Source organism: Gavialis gangeticus, unplaced genomic scaffold (assembly GCF_001723915.1).
Source record: "Gavialis gangeticus isolate Ggan-Ray unplaced genomic scaffold, GavGan_comp1, whole genome shotgun sequence".
Taxonomy (NCBI): domain Eukaryota; kingdom Metazoa; phylum Chordata; order Crocodylia; family Gavialidae; genus Gavialis; species Gavialis gangeticus.
Window position 1 is genome coordinate 14053849 of NW_017728964.1, and position 18905 is coordinate 14072753.

The 18905-nt window shown below is 51.4% G+C and overlaps 1 protein-coding gene and 1 long non-coding RNA gene across 2 annotated transcripts in view; both read right to left on the reverse strand.

Moving 5' to 3' along the window:
- MYO15B (myosin XVB) overlaps positions 1 to 18905 on the reverse strand; it is a 51091-nt gene that overhangs the window by 3795 nt on the left and 28391 nt on the right. The window contains exons 21-42 of the mRNA XM_019503494.1: positions 18141 to 18259; positions 17544 to 17603; positions 17237 to 17312; positions 16259 to 16377; positions 15631 to 15749; positions 15040 to 15181; positions 14796 to 14907; positions 14249 to 14409; positions 8814 to 8926; positions 8630 to 8693; positions 8370 to 8442; positions 8009 to 8085; positions 7578 to 7654; positions 5633 to 5763; positions 4963 to 5057; positions 4519 to 4596; positions 3835 to 3931; positions 3420 to 3568; positions 2432 to 2553; positions 1395 to 1528; positions 949 to 1082; positions 395 to 535 (exon numbers count right to left, since the gene is read on the reverse strand). Coding sequence (XP_019359039.1) covers positions 395 to 535; positions 949 to 1082; positions 1395 to 1528; positions 2432 to 2553; positions 3420 to 3568; positions 3835 to 3931; positions 4519 to 4596; positions 4963 to 5057; positions 5633 to 5763; positions 7578 to 7654; positions 8009 to 8085; positions 8370 to 8442; positions 8630 to 8693; positions 8814 to 8926; positions 14249 to 14409; positions 14796 to 14907; positions 15040 to 15181; positions 15631 to 15749; positions 16259 to 16377; positions 17237 to 17312; positions 17544 to 17603; positions 18141 to 18259 — 2393 coding nt within the window. The remainder of the gene's footprint in view (positions 1 to 394; positions 536 to 948; positions 1083 to 1394; positions 1529 to 2431; positions 2554 to 3419; positions 3569 to 3834; positions 3932 to 4518; positions 4597 to 4962; positions 5058 to 5632; positions 5764 to 7577; positions 7655 to 8008; positions 8086 to 8369; positions 8443 to 8629; positions 8694 to 8813; positions 8927 to 14248; positions 14410 to 14795; positions 14908 to 15039; positions 15182 to 15630; positions 15750 to 16258; positions 16378 to 17236; positions 17313 to 17543; positions 17604 to 18140; positions 18260 to 18905) is intronic.
- On the reverse strand, positions 9701 to 14104 carry LOC109288164. The gene is made up of 3 exons (XR_002095079.1): positions 14095 to 14104; positions 13000 to 13002; positions 9701 to 9872 (listed from the first exon to the last, which is right to left on the reverse strand). It is a non-coding gene; the product is annotated as an uncharacterized LOC109288164 (long non-coding RNA).

An 18905-nucleotide genomic window follows, 5' to 3' on the forward strand; every position in this document is an offset into this window, starting at 1 on the left:
AGGCTAGAGAGGAAAGCATTATGCCCTACTCAAATGAAATGGTGCATTTTAAGTGACACCCAGCTGCCATCCTCTCTAATGCAAAGGGGTGGAGGACCTTTAAGCACCTATGGTTTCCAGTGTGCCCCATCAAAGATACAGTTTGGCTCTGGTTGGAATATAGCTGCTAGAAAGTGCAGTCCATACAGTCCACCTCTCTGAGAGAGTTAGGCAGTAGCACCCTTGCCTGGAAATCAGCATGGGCATGCAGTGGGTCTGGGGAAAGGAGGATTCCTTGTAGGAGCCTAATGTAGGTGATCCAGACATGGAAGCAAGCATGGTAGCTATACTTCAATTGCCAGGAGGTGGCAATGGCTCAGGCCTATCCAACAGCACTAGGTGCTGTTCTCTTTACCTTTTGCAGTTCAAACCAGATGGTCTTGGGATCCTCAGGAGTGCCGTAATTCATTTCCAGACCAGGTGGCCCAGAGTCATCCATGGCCCTCAAGGTTCTCATCTTCTGCATCTCCTTCAGTGGGAGGACAAAGTAGATCTCCTGTACACAGGGAGAGAGCCACCCCATCAGAAAGAAAGAGGGCCTGTTTCAGGCCAAGGTAGCCCTGAACTTGATGCTGCAAGGGGCTACATGGCCCTAGCACCCCACAGGGGGAAGTTTTTAATCAGTCAAAGTCTCAAAGACAAAAGGTCCAGTTAGGCTCATGAGATGAGTCCTGCTTCAATCCACGGCAGGAAGGGGGAGCCTGGCTGACATCATTGCTGGGGTGGTGCTGCCAGGCAGCAGGAACAAGAACACAGCTGCACCTGGTTTGTTGCTGGTTAGAAGCTGCCCTAATTTCATTGCCTGGTTCCTCAAGTCAAAGTAAATGCAAGATGGAAAGCATAGGGTGACTAATTAGCTTTGGGGTGTTTTGGAGGGAGCAGAGTGGGAGAGGCAGAAGGGCAACATACCTGAGTCTCCCTGTCCACCAGGATGATCTGCTCCCTGTTCACTCCAATGACACAGGGCACAGGGATCCTCTGGTTGCTGGTCCTCTCCACAATGTAAGTGTTGTAGCCAAAGAGTGGTAGATGGACCACGTGCTCTATGGGAAGGGAGTTGCACTGGTGAACTCAGCCAGAGGACCATAAAACCAAACCCACACCCACTCAAGGCACATGAAGGAATCTGGACTCTGGTAGGCCCCAAGACCCTACATCAGAGGTAGAGTGACCCAGCTGAGAAGGCCTTCACCCTGGTCTGCAGCAGTGTGCCTCAGGTAGCTTAGTCCTGACTACCTGCTTGTTACCCACCATGTGGATTGCACCTAGAAGCCAGTGGCACTTCTTGAGCCCAGGAATCAAGCTACCGCTGGGGGCCCTACCTCTCCTGTGACCCACCACTGTGGCAGCCTCACCTATGAAATAGATTTTTGCCTCCTTTGGGTCAAGTGGCCGTGTAGTTGCCAGCAGCTGCTTGACAGTGGCTTGGAGAGCCTGCATGTTGATGGGTGGAAGTCCTGACTTTGGGGTATACTCTGTTATCTCCTCCCTGTTCAGAGAAGCAAAGAATGTAAGACACCGCCAAACACAATTTGTTCAGAATCACCACCCAGGACTAGTTGGAACAAAGGGATGTGAGATCAGCAGGGCCCGGGGAAGGTAGAATAGGTTATGCCAGAGTTAAGACAGAAGAGATAATGGGGGACATTCAACTTCTGTGGGAAAGAAACTTATGTGCCTGTGATTGGTGAAATGACCTTCCCAGAGGCAACTACTATAATGAAGGGTCAAGCTCTGTAGTAAAACCATGATGCATTTCTCAAGGGGACAGCCAGCCAGGTGGACTGCAAGGGCCACCCCAATCCACGCATCACTCCATGTGTACCTATGGTGCAGAAGATCTCAACCACTGCACTGCACTTTAATCTCTACTGTTGCTGTCTCCTGGGAATCTCAGATGATCCTGCTCCCTGCCACCACCACCCAACCGAACAGAGCCCATGAAGACACTTGGGGAGAGCCCGAATAGGAAGGTCACAGCTGAGGTACAGAAGCTCTTCCCTCAGGCCCTTTTTCCCCAGCTGTCTTCCGTAGACCTATGCTAAACCCAGGCACCTTCATCCATATTTATGAGGTGGCCAACATTAGGCTCTCAAGTGTGAAAATGAACAAGGAAACATTTCTATAGAATCAAAGGGCAATAAGTTCAGAGAGAACACTTCCTCAGCAGGAGCCTGTGGGACTTTGCCACAAGTTGCCGCCGGGGCTGAGAGCTTATGGGAAGTTCCTTGGCTAAGGAGGACATTCACTGATTCCTCATCATCCATGAGATGGTTCCATGCACCTTTCCTTTGGTGCTGGCTACCCTCAGCATTGGGACCCTGGGCTGAACGCAGCACAGCTCTACTCCTGGCTAACTGTCCCGTAAAAATTCTGCTGGAGGCACACTTACTTGGAGGGTGGTAAGTCCATTTTCTTGGCCCAGTGCTGGAACAGTGCCAAGGTGCCCACCTGCTTCTCCAGGTCATTGCTGTAGTTCAGCAGCAGCTTTCCAGTCAAGTAATCACACAGAACCTAAGAGCAAGCACAGCAAAGGGACACCAGTTAAGGCTACCAGTGGCTAAGAGCTGGTCTGTGCAGCCTCCTGCTGTACATGTAGATCCTGCCAATGCATATGCTCAGTAGCTGCAGCTCCTATTCCAGCAGCTAAATATCCCATGACCCAAGGAAACTCGTAGCATACATTTGTGAGCTGGGGCTGTTCTGGGTCCAGTCCAAACCCCTGTTTGAGCCTTTCATAGTCTGGTCTTGCCACCACCACAATCCCCTGAAGCGACTTTAACACACTGCTTGATGGAGCCATGGCACAGCATATGACCCACCAAGCAGGACAAGATCCATGGAACCATTTAATCCAGGTGGGAAGAGGCAGGTCCTTCAGGCATGAATAATAATGCCAGACAATCCAGCCTGAATGCTGGCCTGGCATTCTCCCTGCATGCACACCAGGCCATGGCAAGTGTGGGCTCTTCCTGTAGTGGGCAGGAGCTGCACTGCAGGCTGGCAATTACAAAGCCTTGGGTCATTTTGCTATTGAGCAGCTCTCACTGGAGCTTCACCCTGTCCCACAACAAGCAGGGACAAATCCAACCCCAGCCCACCAGGAGCTGACTGGCTCCCAAGCTCCTCTACAGTGTTACCCATACGCATATGCCCAGAAACACTACACAGGCTGAACGCTGGCCATTCCTAAGAGTGGGATGCTGTGTGTGACAATCACTGATCCAGTCTCCACTCCTGGGAAGTTCTCAAGACCCCACAGGCACTTGGCTCCTCAGAGATCCCTTGGTTGTGTAGGTGAAACCTAGATTCTGCTCCAGGCACATACTGTGCAGGAGTCCCCTGGGACTTGCATGGCAAGTGCCGACACTAGCACTCACCTGGCCATAATGGAGGCTGAGGTACACCTCGTTGTCAAAGTGCAGTGGAGTTTTCCAGGTGAGCCTGCGGATCTTCAGTTTCACCAAAGTGTCTTCTAGCAGATAGTCATGGATGTACTCCTCCGGACGGACTGCCTTCGTCAGCTTCCCTGCACACACAGGCATGAGAGAGTGACTGACCTGGGATACCTAGCTCTCCTTACCCGGCACAACCCACCCCAGAACACACCAGCATCAAATAGCAATAGCAATCAATGGAGAGGACCATTTCAGGAGCAGGTAACACAGAACGACCCTTGAGTTCCCTCCCAACCCTATCATTCCATGACCATGACATGCAGGTGCCACCCCATCCCATGGAGACCTCATCTCACCAGGTACAAGGTCCTCCACCCAAAACTAGCCCTCTACTTGCCATTGTCCTTAGTGGCAAAAAGAGCAAACTCCTTGATTTCCTGCATCTCGCTGACCGCCATCTGCTCACAGACCTCCTGCACTAATTCTGCAGCCACCTGCAGTGAGAGGAGGAGGGGAACAAGTGAACACCATGGCTGGGTGAGCCCGCAGCTTCCCAAGGGCTGTCCACCAATGTGTCTGGGATCACAGCCTGCTGTGGGGAGGGTGTGTCCAGGAAGCAGCAGAGCCACACAGCAGAATCCAAAATACGTTGTCATGGGACTCAGGGCTAAAGCTTTTCTTGGTCCTGAGGAAGGGGCAGGCTGCCCAGAAACAGCACTTACAGGCTGAGCCCAGAGGACAGAGGATTTTTCCCAGTCCCCAGTGCTCTGGATGGGAAGGTGATGACTCTAAGAGCTGTCCTGCTACACAGCCACAGCACAGACAGAGAAACAGGCTGGTGTCCCTGGCACTACAAGGACTCTTGTGAGTTGTGCTGATGCCCTCATGTCCCAGGAGGGAGCAGGAGATGATGGTGAAAACACCCAGTGTGCCAAGAAGCTGAGGCCAGCCCCAGGCCCAGGGGCTAGCAATCATCCTTTCAAGAGCACAAGGCAAGGGACTTCCCCACATGGATTGGAACTGGATAATGCCGCCCAGGATCAAGGCAAGGGGTGCAGCTGGGTGGCAGCAGGAAACTCACAGTGAACATCCAGATTTTGGTGCCATATTCCAGGACTCCAGGCAGAAAGATCACGAGTCGGCGGGACCCATGCCCCTTCTGTCAGAGGAGAGCACAGCGTGGCCATGAACACTTATGTCTGCCTGTCTAGAGCCCCCTCCTCTGTAGCGCCTCCCCTGGCCAACACCGCAGCACTCACCTCCCCCATGCTGCGCACCACATCTCCATGCTAAGGCACCTGCCTCCTCTTGCCCTACAGCACCTGCCCCAACACTTACCCTGGGCACCCATGTTCCTTCTCAATCCCCCATGGCACCTGCCTCCCTCCCAGCACCCCACTCTTCATCATGCAGGTTCACCCCTTGCAGTGCACCGCATCCCTCCTCACCATCCCACAGCACCTGTCTCCTCCCTGCACTGCCACCCCTCATCCCCCAGACACCCCACTGTTCTCCCCCATCGTACCAGAAGTGCTTCCATCTCCACACGGAAGGGCAGATGCCGGCGGCCCCCATACATAACTGTCTTCCGCAGGTTGCCCTGGCAGGTGCTGGCTAGTTCTGTAGGAAGGGGGGGAATTAAGCACCTAAGCCCACTAGGCTGCATCTCCCTGGAAAGGTCCTTCCCTAGACCCAGGCCTCTGTTTTAGGGTGAGAGGCACCTACCCCCACCCCACTCTGCCCCTGCATAATCATGGTCAGGGACAATCAGGTGCACTGTGCACAAGGATCTCCTCCAGCCTTTTCTCGTCTGTTCATTCTTAGGAGAATTTCACCCCAAGCTCCACAGACCCCTCTGCCCAGGGCCACAGGGTCCAAAGCAGGACCTAGGGTAGAGGCTGAGAGCCTCTCTCCATTCCAGTGCATGCACAGCAAGAAGGGGCTGTAAGGGAGAAGGGTCTTCTCCTAAAGACCAGTGAGTCACTAGCCAGGGACAGCTTCACACACATCTGGTGGGCACTGTCTCTCACCCCTTAGGCTCAGCTCAGAGTGGTTCCCTGTAGACTAAGAGTCCGCTAGAAATGTGCCCAAGCTCCCATCCTACAAGCCAAGGGAAAGTTTGGATCAGCTGAGAAATTATTCTGGGCCCCCAGCACTGCTGGCCAGAGCTGACAGGGCCAGGAAGCACCTGGTACCTTGGTGTATGCTGGATGGATCAGAGCTGGCTTGCTGGAAGAATTTGGTTGCGTAGGGCATGAAGATGCTTGAGGGAAGGCAGTAACCAGCAAGCAGGCCCAGGAGCATCCAGCCACGTGCACAGCTTTCCCTGCAGGGCAGAAACAAGCACAGGGGAATAGGTTTCTTGGGATAGCAGTGGAGGTGGAAAGGGAAGGAGGTCTTCATGGCGAGTGGGGGGTTAAAGGGAACTAAAACCAATGTCCCCATCCCTCAAGTGACAACACCTCTGCTCCTCAGAGTGCCAAGCTTACTAGAACATGGCTGCCTAGTTGGAGGAAGAGGAAGGGAAGGTGGGAGTAAGAGAGATCCCTACATCTGAGCATAACAGGATTAGTGCCAGGCTGGCTCCATTATGCTGTCTGTGGGGAACAAGAACCAACAGCATCCATCCCACTAACCTTTGTCACCGGTATCACAATCATGCCGGAAGGAGCTACTGCTGTGCATGCCCACACCACTGTTACTGCACTGATATAGCGATGATGGCAACACCCCCACTGCAGAAGCAGCCATCCCCACATAATGGTGCCCTACACCTGTACAGCTAATTACCCTTCTCAGTCAAGAATCAGCTACATGGGTGCAGGCCTCGGGTGTCCTCATCAGAATTTCTCGCACAGAAAGATTTTGAGTTAAAAACAGCTGTAATGAGCTATTCTCTCAGTACAAAGCAGTATCTAGACCAGCATTTCTCAACCCGTGGGTCACAACGCAAAAGTGAGTCACAAGAATATATGAAACGGTCGCGAACAAACTTTAAAAATGGATTCTCCTTCAAAGGAGAAAAGCACGGGATACCACGGGTTTTCCCTTGTAGGCTGGGAGAGTTCCAGCCTGCAAGGAGCCAGGAGTCAGGGTCGGGAGTGAGGGGCAAGGGGGCTGTTTTCTACTTGAACTATTGACTAGGTCAGGACTGGCCATCAACGTTACAAATGGATCCTGGTACAAAAAGGTTGAGAACCACTGGTCTAGACCAGGCCTCCAAACAGTGAGACAGGCCCTGCTTCAGGGAGTGCAGAGTCCAGCCGGCCACCCCCTCATAGCCCTCCGTTACAAGCTGAAGACGCGCTAACTCCTCTACCATCCCCGATCAGCATTTCTGCCTACCCTCACCTATAGCAGAGTCAAGGAACAAGCATGCGTGGCCTCTCAGAAACCAGGCAGGCAGGAGCATATCTGAGCCCAGGCACCACGTCAGCTTATCAGAGAGGCAATAGTCACCTTAGGGAGCCCTGACATGAGGGCTCGCCTGACTCACTGGCCAGCACACACCTATAGCACGCCTGTAGCTCAGACATCAGAGCAATAATTCCACTGACTAAGCTTGATCCCGAGTTACTGTTTAACTCTTGCAGGTTTGGCACAGGAATCCAGAGCAAGGAGCAGCCAGGGCTAAACAGGGAAATAGAGGAATTTACTGGCAGCTGCAGAGACACACCTGGAAAGTGCATGCCCTGCCAGGGCATGAGTGGCAGGGAGTCATTGCCCTGCGCAGGGACCTGACAACATGTACAGTGTCAATGATGGGGTGCAAAAAAGTCCCAGTTCTCTCCATCCTCCCCCACCACTTTCCATCAGGGAAACTGTATCAGTCATGAAGGAATTGCTGATTGACCCGTGGGTGAAAAGGAGTCTCAGATCTGTGCTTCTGTGCTGAACTCCCCGCTGATCACAGTGGTGAAGTGGCTTCTCAACCAGCTTCCCTCCCGGACCTGTATGCCCACCCTCTCACACCAATTGTCCTCACTCTGCCCGTATGGCTGGTACCCCCCACCCCTTACCTTTGTCCCCACACCTGGTCTGGCAGCCTCTTTCCATCCCATGCTCCCACCCCCTTCCTCCAGCCATGCAGCCCCATCCTCCCCATGTGTGTGCTGAGCTCTGGCCAGTGGCTGTACTCACGGCTTGGGGTTCTGGGTGACCTGCTTGATGACCTGGCAGTAAATCTCATCACGCAGGTTCTCCTTCTCTTTGCAGAGCTGCACGAGATCAGCAGGAAGTGTCAAAGTTTGACCCTGTCCTTGTCCCCCACCCCTCAAGTGCCAACAGACCATCCTACAACTCTGGGCTTCCCACAGCCCACCCAGAGATTTTCACGCCCTTGCCTCTATACCACATGGGCCTGGAATCTGCCTGGGAGCAGAGGATGCTGAGCTTGGGCCTGTGATGGAGCAATGTCTAAGGAGGCAAAAATCACAGGCTCCTATGCTTAACTATCTCTCCTTATCAACAAGGCTGGATCATGGACCCCCTGCTCCTTTCCCTTGTGGAAGCTGGCTCCTGGGCTGACCCCCCTTTGGGGCCCCTGCATGTCACCAGGAAGGGTCACACACCTGAAGAATTTCATAGCAGTAATCAGTCTCTTCCTGGTTCTTGAGTTTTGGCTGGTCTCCCATGAAGCGCATCAAAGCTGCAAGGCAGGGATGAGCATCAGACTAGGTCTGGATGTGCTTGGGCTGGGGGCTTGGTGTCTATTCATCCTAATGCACCCTGGGGCTGGGCACTTCTCTCTCCTGTCAGCACACCGCACACAAGGCAGGCATGTGGCTGTTAAAGACGGGAGCCCCCTGTGCCATGGAGATCCCTTCCCACTGGGTTAGTCTGATGGGAAAGCACCTGTGTGTGGCCACTCTAGCCATCTCAGCCAGCCCCTCTCCATCCCCTGCAGTGCTGTGCCCAGGGGCAGTTACTTACTCATGAAGTTCTTTGTAGCCAGCTCGTTCAGCTCTGTGTCAGAGTAGGGGAGCAGGGGCTCCTGGATTGGGACCTGCAGGGCCAGAGCACAGGGTAAGCAGGAGAATCGCAGCTGGGCGACCTGTTGCATTGCAGGTTCTAGGAAGAGGCCAGTCTCACTCCAAAACGCTGCCTCCAAACTGCCCGCATCCCAAAGGAGACCAGGGGCCTGACTGTCCAGCCACAGGCTCCCCATCCTTCCCTTACCCAGGGACACCCACCTTGGTGTGCTGGACCAGGACAGCTGTGCTTCTCTTCTCTGCACTCATCCCCTTCCATCCCAGCCTAGAGAGATTGGAGATTTGTGGTGGTATCACAGATGCCTACAGATCCCTCTGCACAGCTAGGGCCACACAAATACCGCCCCCACCCCCGCTAAGTGCAAAAGGGGCACGAGCTACTCACGTGGTCTGGATCTCCCGGAAGTGAGCCAGGGCAAAGTCCACCATGGTGTAGTTATCGGCAGCAGGGAAGGTGGCAGTGGTGGCGGTTTCTGATGACAGGCTGGAGGCAAAGCTCTGAGGAGACAGATACCAGCCCACCCAAGGCATTAGCTCAAGAAGGATCTTTCCACCCCTGGCCAGTGTCTCCTTTCCTGCTTCAGGTTCTTGTGGCTCCCACCTGCAGGGCCTCCCCCACCACCTGGATGGGACTCACTTGCCCTTTGGCCACTTGGCCTCCAGCCCCATTATATCCAAGCACCACATAGATCTGTAATGTCTGTAACCCCCCAGCTCCCCCGTGCAGTAAGTCAGGGCTGTCACCCCCATGTCACCCCCAGCTAAGGCACAGGGAGGCCCAGTGACTTGCTCAAGGGAGTCTGTGGAAGAGCAGGGGCTTGAAACCTGGTCTCCTGAATCACAGGCTAGTGCCCTAAGATCACAGAAGATAATTGCCACCACCCCCCATGAACCCCAGCCTCTACCTGGAAACTTCCCTCAGCCTTTCCAGAGATCTTCCTCAGAGCTACAGCAGACCAAAGCCTGCAACCCCATGCCCTGTCTGATGACTCTGAAACTCATGCCAAGCTTGGGCCTACTCACAAAAGTTAAAATACAGAATACTGATGCTAACTGCATATTGCAAGAGGATGCGAGTTCATGGCTAGGCCATCTGAGAAGGATTAATGAAGTATCTCTTCCAGCTTATCTCGCTATATTCAGGATGATTTCAGGCAGACTCTCCGTTGTCTGGTGTGTAACCATATGAAATGTCTATCCTTGATTAATTAGTATGGTAAATATTTCTTTTGTGACTAACTTGTGTTTATGTGCAGGAAGAGACATTCTCCATATGTGATAGGTGTCTCCTCCTGATTTAGTATGTTTTTTGTGGCTGTTAATAAGTTTCTTGATATGTTCCAAACTGGATCACCTCTTGTTACCGAAGAAGGTAACTCATTCAAATTAGAAGCGTCTGATAACCAGTAATGAGCAGGTTCTTCCTGCCAATTACTGCTTGAGACTTTCTCTTACACAACTAAAAGAATGCTTTGAAGATGCTAAACTAAGGGTATAAGAAGGCAGTAAAACAGCAAACAGCGCGCACGCTTCAAGAGTGAGAAATCTCTCAGACACCAGTTGCTGATGTGCACGACTTACTCGAGAAATTTCATAGACATTTGGGCTGGAAGAGACCCTGGAGGATCAGAGTCCAGCCCCCTGCCCAAGGGCAGGAAGTCAGCTGGGGTCATAGGATCCCAGCAAGATAAACATCCAGAAGTGTCTTCAAGGCATTCAAAGTGGGTGCTTGAACCACCTCCGGCGGCAGGCTGTTCCAGGCCTTGGGGGCTCAGACAATAAAGAATTTCTTCCTCATGTCCAGCCTGAGACAGTCATGGAGGAGTTTGTGACCATTCAACCTCATCATCCCTTGGGGCGCCCTGGTGAACAGACATTCCCCCAGATCCTGGTGAGCATCCCTGATGAACTTATAGGTGGCCACCAGATCACCCCGAGCCTGCGCTTTTCCAGGCTAAAGTGTCCCATGGCTCTCAGCCTCTCATCATAAGGTCTGTTTTCTTGATCTCTGATCATGCGTGTGGCTCTTCTCTGGACTCTATCAAACTTCTCCACATCCCTTTTGAATTGTGGAGCCCAAAACTGGACACAGTACTCCAGTTGAAGAGAAACACACCGCCTCTTCGTCACCTGTTTGGTGAGAAATCACCACCTTATAGCTAATTACTGGACTTTGATTTGGTTTGGGCTCACTTGAGTCGATTTTAAATACTTGTAGTAAATAAAGCCTTTCTGTCACTCATCAAACAAGGTGTCGTGTCAATCCCTTGGCTAGTCTGGAATCCTAGGTTTTTATCTGCTAACAAATTGGAGGCACCGCTGGGATCAGTGGCTGGCGTGGATCGACGACAGAAACGCTTGGAGAAAAGCTGTTCTTGTTGCTTTATTGTTGCAGTTTTGAGCCAGTATCAGGGTGTGGACTCACGACCCACATCCAGATACCATAGTCCAAGTATTAGTCCTGACAGAAAAGGGTACCAACCTATCTTCAGGGTGATTTCTGATTCCCTTGGTGGGAGGAGGAAGAGAGGCTGACAAAACTTGCTTGCTTAGCCATGACAGCACCAACTGAATCATTCATGGGAGCTGTGATGAAACAATTTATACAGGAACAGAAATTGGATAGCGGTCCTTGGGAGACTGACAAATTCACTGGCCTCGGGGCATGGAAAAATCTGTGCTCACAACGGGAGGTCTTTTGCACAATTAAACCTAAAGATGGCAAAAAGGACAAAAAGAAGGCATTGTTGCAGGGTATGTTTCAAGTCAGTCCGGCTCTGCATAAGGAAGTTGTTCAGTTACACACAGAGGTTAAAAACCATGAGTTAGAGGTTGTGGTTGCAGCAAAGGATACTGAAAATTGGAAAACTAATGCCCAGTCACTTACTATCCAAAATGTTAGCCTTGTGGATTCTATTAAGAGAGAGGAGGACAAATGGAAAGACGCAGAGAAGCAGGCTGATAGTTGGAAAACTGATGCTCAAATGCTTACTGCCCAGAGCCTTGGCTTTTTTAACACTATTAAGGAAGAGAGGGAAAGAAGGAAGGAAGCAGACAGGCAGGTTAAGGAATTAGAAACTGAACTAGATCACTGGAAATTTAAGGCAGAAGAAGCAGAGGGAGGGATCAGGTAAGTGCTAGAACAAAACTATTAGGCACAGCAGCAGGATGCTGATCATATCAAGTGCAATCAACAGATTGCTGCCCTTAAGGAGGAAATAAAAGCCTTCAGGGGTATTATCTCAGCTGTTCTTCCCAAGGTGGTTCAAACCTTCCCCAGTAACATCCCAGAATCATCTCCACCTCCACACAGTCCAGATGCTCCAGTCCCTTTGCATCCAATAACCACGGATCACAAGTCTCAGACGCCACTGGCATCTCCCTCAACTCCCCCTGCACCTATAAAACCAGGTGTACCAATGGCACCTGTCACTACCCATACCACACAAGTCCTAAATGCTGAAAATGAAGTTACCCATACCCACTCACGGTTAGAAAGCTCCCCGCTGGAGCAGGCACAGGCAGCTGCCTTGGCTAAATCACTTGGCCCTTTAAACAGCTCCACTGTTTTAGACTGGCTAACAACTGTCTGTAACATGCCTACCTTCCATTTCCAATCTGATTGACTTGCTTTACTCAGAGAATCTGTGCAACCCACTCACTACACTGGACTTCCCGGCAGAATTAAGTTTAGACTAAGTGCAGATCCCACAGAAGCTCTAAAGTGAGTTACTCAGTATTTTCGAGCAAAAGAGAGTATGTTGGGCTTGTTTTATTCTGAGAAACAAAAGCCCAGAGAACACCCAGGCTTCTTTCTTAATAAGAAAAAAAATTTAGCCCATTTATCAGAAATTATTCCACCCCCAACTCTGGATCAACCTGTCAATTATGACACGCCCAATTTTAAAACAGCAGTAATACAGTCACTAAATAGTGACGTGAGGCTAGTGGCAAGTAACTTTCCACTTGGCCTCTCCTTTGCCAGTATGCAGACACAGCTTTGTGATGCTCATAATGCAACCTCGGCATTGGCTCCTAACCAAAAGAATAAAGCTAAGGTTGCCACATATCTTGGTCGTCATGGGCGTGGATACAGCCGCCCCACTGATCGAGATGGATCCAGAGTTAACACTACTAATTCTTTTAGGGCAGAAGTATGGTGCCATTTACTACAGTACGAACTCCCACGATGCCATTGATGGACTGTCCACACATGAGCTTCTTTGCCGCTTGGCTAGGTACCGAGAGCGCAGCCTACAAGGCAACGCTAATGGTACCTCACCGAATGCTCCCACTCGCACTGAACATTAGGTCAGCCCGGTCTCCCCAGCACATCCTGTAACCACCTTTGCTCCAATAACATATGATTAATGGGGACGGCCTGAGATCCAGGTCTTTTGGAAAGATCCAGGATCTCTGGGGAAACTGAGGCAGCAGCAAGTGCTTTTAGATTCCGGCACATCCTTGTCCATTTTAAGTTGTGAGGGACTCCAGACTTCCCAAATTAGAGGTCCCCGGGTTATAACCCTTGAAGAATTTAATGGCCATTCGACCATTGCCTCAATTTCCACTCCCTTACAGTTCTGGGTTGGTAAGCCGTCCGCCCTGCCCACAAGTAAGGCTGAGTTTGCCTTAACTCCATTAGGAGGAATTGGGATATTAGGAATAAATGCACTAAGGGCCCTACAGGCTGTTGTAGACCTTGCTAATTCAACAGTTCATGTTCAGCTTGGGTGCAGCATGAGAGCGCAAGACACAGAAGCCATAGTTATCCATGCAGCACATCGCTGTTTGGCCCTTAAGGCGCCTGAAATTCTAAACTGACCCAAACGGCCCCCCAGTGTTCAAAGCATAGCAAATGCTGTTCCAATCAAAATTAGATTGTGGAAAAATTAATGCCCTTGAAAAAGTAACAGGACTAGACCCCGCTCCTCAGCGACAATACCGCTTCCCAGCTGCAGCAGAGCCCAGCCTGGAAAAATCTGTCAATAGTCTACTCCAGCAAGGCGTCTTAGTGCAACAAGCCAGCCCTAATAACAGCCCTACTTGGCCAGTTCAAAAGGGAGATGGAAAAACCTGGCGCTTGGCTGTTAATTTCTGAGCTCTTAACAAATTTACCCCTGCCCAGGCACCAATAGTAGCCAAATATCCTGAGGTTATGGCTTCCATAGCCGGGGGTGCACAATGGTTTTTCCATGTTAGATCTATCAAAGGCATTTTTTGCAATTCCCCTTGACCCTGACCCTCGGTATCAATTTGCTTTGACCTTTAAGGGAAGGCAGTATACCTTTACCTGTGTTCCTCAAGGCTTCCACATGGGCATGACAGATGGGCACTGTCATCTGTATGTGGGATCAGCTCCCCTCAGAGAACCAGCCTCATGAGATCTCCTATGAGAAATTTCTGATAACCAGTAATGAACAGGTTTTTCCTGTCAATTACTGCTTGAGACTCTCTTACACAACTAAAAGAATGCTTTGAAGATGCTAAACTAAGGGTATAAAAAGGCAGTAAAACAGCAAACAGCGCGTGAGCTTCAGGAGTGAGAAATCTCTCTGACACCTGTTGCTGTTGTGCCCGACTTACTCAAGAAGTTGAAGAGAAACAGACCACCTCTTTGTCGCCTGTTTGGTAAAAAATCATCATCTTATAGCTAATTACTGGACTTTGATTTGCTTTGGGCTCACTTGATTTGATTTTAAATACTTGTAGTAAATAAAGCCTTTCTGTCACTCATCAAATGGGGTGTTGTGTCAATCCCTGGGCTAGTCCAGAATACTAGGTTTTTATTTGCTAACACTGTCCCAGCGCAGACCTCACCTCCCTTCTGGCGCTCTTCCCCTGCAAGTCACTCCTCGGGCTCTTCCGCACGCCCTCAATTCTCTCCATGCTGGCACTGAGGTAATCAGGGACTGCTGCCAGCTGCACCAAGTTGGCAGGGAAGAGGCCGGACCGGCCGTTGATGGAGCCAAACAGCCATCCTGGCAAAGGTGAGTAAGAACAGGGTCAGAGCCAAGAAGTATGGTGGCCTTAGGCAAAAAGAGCACCCTGATTTCCTGCAGTGCCTTCCAGCCTAAAAAGGGCTTCCAAGCTCTAACTGCCCCTCCTGGCACCTCAGGTTAAAGCCACCACCCAGCCACTCTGGGGTCAGTGGCAGAGCTGAGGGTGGGCATCCTAATGCCCAGCCTAGCTTGCTTCAGGAGCTTTGGCCCTCCCTCTTCCCTCCTTCTGTGGCACAGGGGCCCAGTAACACAGTGAAAGGCCTCTTGCATGGTGGATGCAATGTTCTGGATGCAGAGCTTTGAGTGCAGACCTCCACAAATCAATTCCTGCAGTGTCCCTATGCCCTGCACAGAGCCCCTCTCACCTGGCTCCAACCCATGAATGGGAAGTAACTTGATGATGTCGCCCTTCTTGAAATTCAACAGGCTCTTGTCATCTGTGACGTAGCTGCGCAGAGCAACAACATAGTTGGAGTCCTGTGGAAGAAAGGGACAAGGAAGGGGCTGCAGCCTGTCACTCTCATTACCACATCTGAGGAAGCCTCAAGTTGCACATTACTGTGCTGAGCCAGTGGGTCACCCCCAGTCGCTGCTGGACCATTCTCATACCTGCCTCAGCTCCTGGAGGAAGAGCTCCACCATAGCCTTGACTTGCTGAGCCTTTGCCGAGTGCAGGATCAGCTGCTCATTCTTCAGCGAGAACTCCAGGGTGTTTCTGCCCTTCAGCTCCACGGACATCAAGTCTGCAAAACTGAGGATCCAACACCATGAGCCAGCCACCAACACCAGAGCTGGGGACGCAGCCCAGCCCAGCAGTGACAACCAACAGAGGGGGACTAGGACAGGGGCCCAAGCAAACACTCAAGCTGCCGAAGAAACAACTAACAAGTTTTAAAACAAAAAGGTTGGACCAGCCAGTGAGGTCAATCACCACAAAGGCTGAGTGACCTTTCACAAGAGCATCGTGTAGCCAAGGAAGCCATACTGGATCTTCTGCTTGGTCTCTGCTCCATGTACAAGGGGAAGGGCAGGATGCAGAAAAACACACTCTATCCTCACCGTCAGGGGAAGTGCTAGTCAGAACCACCCAAAACTACAGGAAGGCAACAGACAGTGTTTCTGCTCCGCAGGAAGCCCAAAGAGGAGCAACCCGCTGCCTCTAGTAACTCCCCAAATTCCCCTCCAGGCCCACTCCCTCACCTATAGCTGCAAAGGATCTTCAGGTGTTCAGGGCTAAATCCAGCTGCTTTTGCTATCTTCAGCAGCCGGAGGCCCCGGTGAGAAACCCCCAGGATCTGGACATTGCTTCCATTTTCACCCTGAAAGAGAAGTCCACCTGCTGGTAGAGTCTTGGCAGACTGAGGAAGAGGCCAGTGAGAGCTAAACATGCTGAACGATGGACAGGGGAACACTGGGGTGGAGGATGTGTGGAGAATGAGCACCGGACAAGAATCAGGCAAGGTGTGTGGGCAGAGAAGAAGAGGATCCAAAAGCCTTGGTGTGTGTGTGGGGGGGGGGAAGGATTGCAGCGGGGCGGTGGTGGACAGATTGGTGGGGCAAGACAGCAGGACAAACAGCCAGGTGGGAAGAGGTTCAAAATGGCCCAAAGCCACCAATTGTGGGTTCAGGTTATAATCATCAACACCTCACAGGGCACAGTGTTTGGATCTGGGGGGGGGGTCACAATCTACTTGGTCTCTCAACAGGGATCTGATGCCCTGCCTGGCTCTGGGTACAAGCCTGGACTGCAGATCTCCAGCTCACTCAGACCAGAGGGAGTAGAGAGGTGCTGGTCTGAACTGGATCTTGAGGAAAGAGAAAATCATACCTGAACTGGGAAGAGGCGGGAGAAGTAGTTGGCCCAGTTATCTCGAGCAGCTACCACGATCCTCTTCTTGAGTCCATCCTCCAGAATGGAGCTGGCATCCAGGCCGACCTGGAACTCCGCTGGCAGGGGCACAATGCAGAGGCTGAGTTCCCACAGCAGAGACAGTGCAGTCTCTCCCTGCTGGAGGTTTGCAGGCAGATTTCCTGCAGCTAGGGAGGGGTCCATGCCAAGCCCCTGCCATCTCCATGCATAGAGGTCATCTCTACAGCTGGAGTCTGTCTCTACTCCACAGCCACCCTCATGGCGCCGCCTAGATTTCCCAGCAGTGTTTGCCCTAGTCCTGGAACAGAGGCTGGCATGGAATAGCTAGATTCCCTTGTCTGGGCCAATGGAACTGCCTTTCTTATCAACGATGATGCCTCAGCCTCCCGCAGTCTCTCAACATCCCTTGGGTCTAAACATGCCCAGTTCCAAAATCATGTCCATCCAATATGGCCTTTCATTACAACTCCCTTCCCACCAGGCACAATCCTCAAGACAGAGCAACCTCTGCTGCCAATGACCCTCATACACAGTGGTCCTATTTGTGAAACTTCTCCTTGATGGCCTCATCGTGACAACGTAGTCAAGTGAATTATGGGGCAATTCTCTCATTCAAGATGGAGCACGGGGCAGTTCTCCCTTCCTACTCCCTCCCGATCAGAACAGGGTTAAAATTCCTCTGCGTCGCAGGGATGCCATGAGGATTAGTGAATGGGCCCCAAGTGCTTTGCCTAGGCCACTGTGCTGTATAAACACAGAGGCTGAATGCTAGTGAAGCCATCAAGGCAATGCAAAGCCCAACTATGGAAGTGCCATCAAGGCAGCGCAATGACCAACTATGGAAGTGCCACCCACAGCTGGTTCTCTCCTCAGTCCCTTTCACTGACAAGGCTGCAGCTAAAAGCAGGAATAGGGTAAGGAAGAATCACTAGTTACCCAACAAGTCTTTCATTTTCCGCCTCTCCTCCTTGGAGATCCGAAAGCAGGAGTCAGAGTAAGTGTCTTGAATGATCTGCAGGGGAGACAAAGCAGACAGGATTCCATGGGGGAGGCTGTGGGCCAAAGCTGGTGTGGAGTGCCTGAGGCTTCCCAGTGGCTAGAGGCTCAGGGATAAAGCAGGGCATGTGGTTTGAATGGGTCCAAGGGAGGGACCCAAACCATTAACAATATGGGAGTGAGGGCAGCATCCCAGAGAAGCATGTGAACATAAAGGAAGGACCAGGGGATGTACATAGACTCTCACCTGCTCACACAGGAGGTTCAGAGAATAGGGGTGACTGAAGTTTTCTTTGGGGTAAAACACCTGGAACAAAGGGGATAAAAACAGCAGGAGTGTCAGAAACAGAACAAAAACTGCTTCCATGGGAGTATCTTGCAATCCAGCTACCTTAACACTGAGCAGAGGTGTCTGCCTCCAGTGTTAAGCTGAGGCAGAAGAAGGGGAAGTTCTTAGCAGAGGAAGGGAGACTCAGAGAAGCAGTGGAAAGTAGGGAGAATCCTGGGTAGCTCAATGCATTCTCCAGCCCCTGCCTGCTATGCTGCTATGGGGAGAGAGAAACAGCCGATCACAGCTGGTGAGGGCTTCTGTGAACGTTTTCCATCCCTAGATCTCGTAGTGGAGGGAATGGGCAGGTGAGGCACAGGAATGAGCCCAAGGATACATGCAGCAAGGTCAGGAACTGGACAAGGATCTCCAGACTCCTAGTTCAGTGCCAGGCTTCCCCCTTCAGCTACCGGTGTGGCTGTCTCCAGTGCGTCTCAAGTGCAAAGCCAGGTTTTTTTCTCCTGACTTTCTCTACCCCTTGTGCATGACCCCACAGCTAGAGGCCTCCAGCTGCACCTCTTTGCGTAGGAAGATTTTCCAGGCAACATTGGTATAGGAGAAGCTGACGCTGGCGGTGAGCTTATAGAGCTGGGTCTTGATGCTAGCATCGTCTTCTGTTATGGTCCGGGCAGAGCCTGCATGGGAGGAAAAGCAGTTGGGTAGGATCTGGGGACATCTACCCTGAGCCCAAGGCTTGCCAAGGAAGGAGGGTGGCACTGTCTGACCTTACTGGAGGGTCCTCTCAGGGCCACATTATTATAAGTCAGTGACTGGCTTGTGCCAGGTCAGTATGCGAGTAAACTCACAAAAAACAGAGGATGGTGTGAACATGGGGGTCAATGCACAAAGCTCAGTACCGATACAAAACACAGGTTGAAAAATACAGCATTCAAAGAGAAGGAAGATAACAAGTCACTGAGGAACGATTTGCCCCTTCATGGTTAGATATTACAGTGTGGTCTCACTTTATGCCATGATAGAATGATTAGTTGTCACCAATCTCAGTTTCACATATTACTGATACCTACATAATGTATCAATATGTTACACAGAGTACGCATGCATGATCTGATTTTTAATTCTCCATGAGATCTGTGGCAGAAAGCCACCTTGGTTTCTCCCCAAAAATCTCTGCCCTGTGACACTGTGATTTAAATCTCTGTGCTGTGACCACACCCTCAGCCTGTCTCTTTAGGTAACTTGAGCTGGCTGCATTCCTGAGGGAGGGGGAAACCTGCTCCCTCTGCCTACGTGACTTGCATCACTTACCTGGGTTAGGGG